Here is a 7772-nt window from a genome sequence, read left to right as displayed (position 1 = left end):
AAATAAAATCTGTTGTTCAATGCTTGGTTGATTAAAACTACTAGTGTAATGAGGCAAAAGAAAGTTGACCAAAGAGTACAGAAATATCAAGGCTTATGAAGAAACCTGACAAGAGGAAGACTCTGCACTACGTGTTCAGAATGAAAATAAAGCCAGGGATGCATCAGCTGTCTGCATGGGATGATGGATGAAAGATGCTCTTTGCAGCTCAGAGCCTTGTATTTCATCTATACCATGTTCTGTTTCTCCTTTCAGAGTGCAATAAAACCCAAACTGTTTCTGTAGGTCTTGCAGGATTTGAATTGATGTACTGAAGCTGAAGGTCCATCTGTTCTACTGCCTTGTCTCCCACTGGTCTTGGCTTTTCATGCCTAAATTCTGTTACCAAAATAGAGAAGTTTGATAGCTTTCCCTTTCTAGGGCAAAAGTGACTTCTATGCATCTGTTTAAGATCTGAGTGGCTGTGGCCATGGAGTATGTGGTGCAGTAGAGGTCTAGGGGTCAGTCAAGTGGCCATACTGATCTTCATCTGGGTTGAAAATTTTTGTGTGTCTACAATAGACTAAAATTACACTTTTAAGAGCATCACCTCCCATGCTTAAAAATAAGCTGGGCTCATGGATCTTGTGAGGACAGTCACACTGAACTGCAGTCATTTAGGGTCGAAGATTTGGAAGTAGATGAAAAAGCAATTAGATGCTTGGGGAGATTTTCTAGGCTTCGGTGAAGTGAAACAGGAGGGTACTGCAGTCACCATCAACAGCTTCCTTACGTTTCACCTAAGATGTGGTGGTCCAGCCTTTGGAACGCGTGGTGGGTGCGCAGAGTCCCAGCGGGGTCCAAGTCGCCTGGTCTGCCTTTTACCTCTCGTTCCTCTCCGGATCTGTGGCGATGGAACAAGCGCTCCCAGCTGATCGAGCCTCTCACCTCCCCGCCGCGGAGGACGCGAGCAGGTGGGCGCAGAATGCTGCGCGGGGAGCTCAGCCCGTCCACGCAAACCCCGGCAGCGCCTGGGCCAGGAGGGAGCGCAGCGTGAGCCTCCGCCCCTCCCTCCTTCCTCACTCCCTCCCTCCCTCCCTCCCGCGGCGCATCCTCCCGCCCCCCGCCCTCGCCTCTCCCCAGCACTCGCCGCCTGAGGGGCTGCCGCCGGGGGTGGTGCCAGCAGCGCCGGCCCGACCCCCCACCTCGGGATGTGCTGAGCAGGGGCAGCTTCCCTCGGGCCTCTCCGCGCCTCGCCCGCCGCCTGCCCGTTCCCCCCGCCGCCCCTCGCCTGCTCGGAACGGGTCGGGTCGCTCGCCGGTGGCGGAGGATCCCGGTGGTGAGTGCGGGGCAGGGCGGGGCGGCCGCCGGCCCCGGGGGCGGAGGGGGCGCGGGGGCCACTCCGGGCTTGGGCGTGGGGGGAGCGGCTCCGCTGCGCGTCGGTGCTGCCGGGACTGGGCTGTATCTGTGGAGCCGTGCGGGATGCGCGTATGTGGGTATGAATATACATGTATTTATATCTATATATATATAATACCTATCTGTCTGTCCGTCCATCTGTCCGTCTATTCATCTATCTATCTATCCATCAATCTATCCATGCATCCATCTATCTATCCATCCATCTATCTATACATCTATCCATCCATCTACCCATCTATCCATGCATCCATCTATCTATCTATCTATCTATCTATCTATCTATCTATCTATCTAATCTCTATATATAGATATATATTCCTGTTGAACGTCCTCGTGTGGGCACGGGGGAGGGAGGAGAAGCCGGGCGCCGTGGCCGCCTTGTGCCGACGGCGTGTCCGCGGGAGCCCGTGGGTGCCCCACACGGTCGCGCCGCCCTGCCTTGCTCGGTAGGTGCCTCTCTGTGTGTATGTATGTATGTATGTATGTGTGTGTGTGTATGTTTGCACACCTGTATGGGCACGGCGCCCTGCCCTCTCCCTCCCTCCCTCCCTCCCTCCCTCCCTCCCTCCCTCTGCAGGTGCCTGTGTGCTGTGTGACACACCCCGGTGCTGCACGCCCGCGGTCCCCAGGGTGCCCCCACACCTGTGGTCGCGGTGCTGCCCTGGGGACGGGTTTGGAGACACCCTCGATGGAGAAGCCAGAGGGACATGCGGGCTGGGTCCTGCCTCCCCCATCTCTCTGCATAAAGTATCCCCCTTTGCCATCCCCAGGGTGACAGGTACTGTAGGCAGTTTGGCTGGAGCACAAACACTGCCTTTCTTCACACGCTTGTCACGAGTTAGTAGAAAGCTGCGACAGCCCAGATGCCTTCCTAGACATCCATTCCTCCTACTCAGGCTCTGGCAAAGAAGAGAAGATAATAGGCAGCACTTCTGTCTGTGTGGGTGGAGGAAGAGAAAGGAGTCTGGATAATGGATTTGTTGAAGGGACACTAATTCTTGGTTTTAATTACTATTTTAGTGGTTTCAGTGTAGCGCTGCACGGCATAGCTGCCACAGAGCTCACTTGGTAGCTTTAGTGCAGTGCTTTTAAGATCCTGTGTTCTTGCTTCTGCTTTTTAGTAAAATCTGTTCTCAGTCCTGATGCATGCAAGGAACCCATTCAGGAAAGCTCGATTTCCAGAAGAGGGACGTGGACTGTGTGCAGAATGCTGAACAACTGGAAAAGCAGCATTTTCTGTTTGCTCCAGTCCTTCTGGGTTGTAATGGCAGTTTCCTCCAACAAGTGAACATTTGTCATTCAGGAGGGATTTTGGTTCATGTGGTTTGTTTTGCAGGTTGGTCTTTTTGTTTGGGGATGTTTAAGTTGCTGGTGGTTTTTTTAAGCTGTTTTTTTTTCTCTATGAGAGGTGGAGTAACATTAAATCGCAGGGCTAAATCTTGCAATCAGCACATAAACAGAACTGTCCTTTGGAAGAAATGATGCCTTGGTAGACAAGGAAGGGACTTGTATCAATGAATCCACCTTCCAACCAGTACTGCATTATTGGCAACCTCTCTTAGGATTCTCTGGAAACAGGATTTCTGTTTCCTATAGCTACATAATATGGAGGTATAAATAATGTAATTTTTTCAGTAATTGTGTTTCCATTCAGTTGGAATATTTTTTTTCCACCTTTCTGGGATAAAAGACTTAAAAATTCATATTGAAAGTGTACTGTCTTTTTTTTTTTTTTTTTTCTCTAGAGCTGTGTGAAGAAAGTCTTCAGCCATGGATGTGTTCATGAAAGGACTTTCCAAGGCAAAGGAGGGAGTCGTAGCAGCAGCAGAAAAAACCAAGCAGGGTGTGGCAGAGGCGGCAGGAAAGACGAAAGAGGGAGTCCTCTATGTGGGTAGGTGGGCAGCGGAGACCACACTGCCGGTTGGTTTACACAGACATTCACAGCTGGATCCTCGTCAGACCTAGTATTCTGAAAAAAAAATCCCTGATCACTCATAGGAGACCATTGCAAAACAAACAAGAGGAGAGTTGTGCCTCCTGAGCTCCAGTTCTTTAAAACCAAGTGTTGGTTCTTATGTCACATGCTGGCCACATGGCTACTGCTCTGTGGAGCCACATCTGCAACACCAGACTGAACGAGGCTGTGTCACGGGAGGTGCCTTGCAGTACAGGTCACTGGCTGGTTATTCTGTTCAAGAAGTTTCCTACGTTAAGGCTGAAGGGGTAGTTGGTATAGTAAAAATAAATTTTAAAAAAATGTAAAAGCTGAAGTGGAAGGTAACTTGACAGCACTCTACAGAATGTGGGGTTTAAATAGGATTTTAAGAAAAGACATTTGAGAGGTTAATTCAGGAACTGAGGATTAGACAGACTGCCTGATTGGCATGTTGACAGTAATGTTTTGTATGGCAAAGTGTCATCTCCTCATCGTTTGAAGTTAACTTCATATTCTGTACTTACTATTGCAAATTCCTAGCATTTCTGTGACTTCTCCAAGAAGAACAACTACAGTTAATAGCAGGTAGACCCCAAGGTAGCAAAGCAGTTATTAAGTGTCTCATTCTAGGACACAAAAGTCTTGCATAGAGCCAGGGATAAAATTCTTTTCAAATCCCAGATTGGTAGTTTTATGCATGATAGTCATCTTCATTTTAGCAAGTATGGGGCTTTAGAGGACTGTCTTGCAAGTGCTACCATGAAAAATTCACAGAAAAATAATCTGCCAAGACTATATGAGTAAGTGGTTATTTTAAAAAAAAGTAATCATGGGTCTGTTTCTCTTATTTATCAGATAAAGTTAGTGCATAATATAAAGGAGGGGGAAAGAATACCCTTTTCTGTAGGTCCTTTCTGTTTTGCTGATTTTGTAGCGGTTCAGCTCTGTAATGGATGCTGTGTGTACCAAGGGAGATGCGCACGCATAGCAGAGAGAAGTTAAACAGAGCTGAAAACCAGAGGCATTTCTTTTCAATGGGAGCACTGAGATTGCTGCAATTCCAGTGTCTTTTTAGGATTCCCTCCACTCTTGCAGGCTAGTGCCAGTCTGTGAGAAATTATTTCTGCTCCAGATAGTGTGGACTACTCATTTGGAATATACTTCTCTCATTTTGAACCGTAGCAAAGCTCAGTGCTCTTGCCAACAGGGATGGCAGTTATTTTGAACACTAATTGTAAGATGAGTCTATTTTAAAATGAGCATCTGCTCATTTTCAGGATATCAAAATAGATGTTCTCTCACTGTATATTGTGCTTGATGTTGGAGTCATTTTTCAGGGGTGGGGCTTGCTTTTATTTTGTTTTCTTGTGGTGCTGACCATGCTTCTGGGGTCATTGATTTCTTTGTATTGGAAACCTCCACAGTGTGCTGAATTAATCTTTGTGTTTGACCTGTTCTCCAAACCGTAATAATATTTGAACCTAGTTCTGCTCCCAAAGGCAACAGATTTCCTGTTGACTTCAGAGACGCTTTTGCTGAGGTTGAACTTTGGAGGGTAGGCTTGCTATTTATTTCAGGAATGAATTACTGAGGACAGCAGAGTCCTGAGCCATGATAGGGACCTGTGCCTGTGACTGCAGAAATGGCAGAAGATCCTTCTCGTACCAGATGCCTTCTTTTCAGGAGGAAGGAGTTGTATGCACAGTTTGTTGTGCAGGTAAAAATGCCTTTGGTTGGGAGCTGTCTCCAGGAGCTTTGGCAGCTCCTGTGCAGTTGTGTGCCAAGCACACAGGAGAGGTGGCTCTTCTCCTATGCAGCGTGAGCAAAGCCCAGTGTGATAATCTCTGGCTCTGTAGGCTGGTAATGGTTGCAGTGCAAAAGGTGGTGAAAGCCCTTTATGAGAAGAGGAGAGGAGCAGCACAATGCACTAGAGCTCCTGAAGATTTCTCCCTCCCTTTATCATGGGGTTTTCAGGTTTGAGTTTCACAGCCAGATCGTACTGTAAAAGCTGCCTGACATCTTGTAAAGAAGAACCTAACAACACTGGGCTGAGAGGGACATGTTGAGTTTCATAACATTCAGCCTTCAGTTGCTGCTGGAGGATTAAGAAGATACAAAGTCTTTGGTCCAGATGCCCTAGATGGTATGGTCTCCCACTTGAATCAGTGGAATTTAAGTAAATATGGAAACCATCTGGGCCTTGCTGTCCAGATGTTAACTATTATGTGAAAGATCATAACATAATTCTACCTGGTAAAGGATTAACCGGGGATTTTTTCCCTGTCCATGATGAAGTGTCTTTTTTCTTCCCTCAGTTCACTGTCTTTGTCCTCCTTTTATGTACCCAAGATACTCCTCAATACACTCTACAATGTATTTTTATGCTTTCAGTATTGTTTTTTGGGTTTTTTTCCCATCAAATTCCTCTGCTGATGGGCTTCAGCATTGGCCAGCTGAAATCGGTGGCTTTGTCTTGACTCATACAAGTTCAGCATCAGGACCTTTCTTGATGTTAAACAAGGGCCTGATCATTGTTTAGAAAGGAGGACTGAGGCTCAGCAGTCCTGTGCTGCTTGAGTTTGCTGTAAATTTAAAACTGGGTCTCTCTGTATCCTTTAAGAGCTGTTGGTGCGAAGCAGTGAGGAAATGAGTGGCAATACTTACCCCCACTCACTTTGAAACAGGAACTGAGAGTAAGAAGAATGCATTTGCATGCACTCAGTGATGTGGTGTTCAAGATCTTTCTGATCTTGAGCTTTCTGTGTGATACTAGTGAGCTGAAGATTTTGCTCAGTTGACTTTTCAGTGCACATTCAGTGCACAGGAATGGAAGTTTCCAGTCCCTTTTTGGTGTGTCATACACTAGCACAACAAAGGAATAGTTCAACAGCTGCAGGGTTGCTAACAGATGAGTTGTTTACTACTCCCTGTGCTTGCACATGGCCGTAGAGTAGAACAGTGCAGTCGTGACCTATTTGGCAAGACCATCCCACTTCTTCTGCTGCACTCTCTTTTGACGAGGTCTCTTGTTTTCCTTCGGTTGTAGAAAAGCCAGCAGAGTAGTCGAGAGATTGAAGATCTGGTTGGTGGAATAATGGGCTTCAGGACTTGGAAGCAACTGTTTTCCTTAGATGTCAGTGTCTTCTTCCCCTAATTTGAGTTTATGTCTACCTGTCTTTAACCAGCTCTGATTAAGCAAGGTGAATAGTCTGTTGGTCTCTCAAATAGTCCAGAAATGAGTGTGTTTCTTTTTGGCATAATGACAGTGATGATAATAAATTATGAAGAGAGTCTGTGGTACTTTTTGTAATTGCAAAAAGGCAGAAATCTGTTTTGGCTTCTCCCTCCTTTCACACAAATGTGTACTACAGCTCAGAAAAAAAAGCATTACCATGTACTACTATTGCTTCTAAGTAGTTTAGGTTAGACTTAGGTTTCTTGGTCTTTATATTATCCCTGCTCTGATTCCCCTTGTTATGTAGGATACAACAAGCAAGACTGTTGATGTTTTGGGAATGTCAGAATGAAAGACAGGTAATTTCTCTCAAATACAGTGTGGACGACCAGCTTTCCTTCATGGCCAGCCAGAAGTCATCCTACTGAATTAAGCTGTTGTTATTTATAGGCCTGTTCTGGCGGCTCCTAATGCAATTCTAGATGCTGTTGTAGCTGTGATGACAGAAACAGCAATTTGCATGCAAGTGTGCAGTAGTGGGGCAAGTAGTATTGAGCTCTAACATATGCTGTAAGATCTGGAACACCAACTAGCTGGTTGTTTGCCAATTAATGGGTTTGGCTATACATATCCCTGTTCTGTAGGGATCTGTGAACCGAGTTTTCATTAAAGAAAAGCCTGTCTTCCACTAACAGAGCATTCCTTTATGAGTTGTGGTTATAGCAGCTTCACGTCAGGGCAAGTGAAGTGAAATCAGCTTACATGGGTCCCTCAGGAGCTGTATGCATTGCAGAGGTCCTCAGGGAGTTCTGTCGTACCATCCATCTCTTACTGGCCTCAGGGAACTGAGTACTTGGTAATTCACAGGTTTCCATGTCTTTAATAGCTTGGCTTGCAGACTGCCAGTTCAACAAGATGAATGAGATACTGACCGGGTCTAACAAGGCACCTAAAAGCATATGCTTAATATTAGGTATTCCAATAGAAACTATAAGCCTGCAGTGTGTTTAGTCTCTTTCTAGAAGTCAGAACTGTCACTGACTTGGATTCCAGCATGTGTTCAAAGTGCCCTGCTTTTTCAGGTCGCATGGTACCACAAGATTGAGAACCCAAGTCCTAAAACAAGTCTTTAGACATTAACACCTTGCATTTAATGAAATTTATGATTTTCAATGGTAAATGTTTTCAGTAAGAAAAAACAACCTTTTTTTAAAGAGAAAGTTAGAATAAAGGGAAAAAAAGACTTCTCAGCTGTTTAAC

General features: G+C 45.8%; 1 protein-coding gene across 3 annotated transcripts in view; it reads left to right on the top strand.

Annotated features, from left to right (window-relative positions):
- The first annotated feature begins 1135 nt into the window (after positions 1-1135).
- The window catches only part of SNCA (synuclein alpha), a 62279-nt gene continuing 55642 nt past the window's right edge, over positions 1136-7772 (top strand). The window contains exons 1-3 of one of the 3 annotated variants that reach the window (XM_027892169.1): positions 1140-1318; positions 1710-1847; positions 3147-3292. In XM_027892169.1, coding sequence (XP_027747970.1) covers positions 3172-3292 — 121 coding nt within the window. In that variant the 5' untranslated portion in view covers positions 1140-1318; positions 1710-1847; positions 3147-3171. Of the gene's footprint in view, positions 1319-1389; positions 1476-1709; positions 1848-3146; positions 3293-7772 lie in introns of those variants that run through there. The other 2 variants (XM_027892172.1, XM_027892170.1) reach the window with 2 other exon arrangements.

Source organism: Empidonax traillii, unplaced genomic scaffold (assembly GCF_003031625.1).
Source record: "Empidonax traillii isolate 1590-97213 ecotype Southwest subspecies unplaced genomic scaffold, ASM303162v1 scaffold340:size591717, whole genome shotgun sequence".
In the NCBI taxonomy this organism is placed as follows: Eukaryota; Metazoa; Chordata; class Aves; order Passeriformes; family Tyrannidae; genus Empidonax; species Empidonax traillii.
This window is presented reverse-complemented; position numbering and strand designations above follow the sequence as displayed.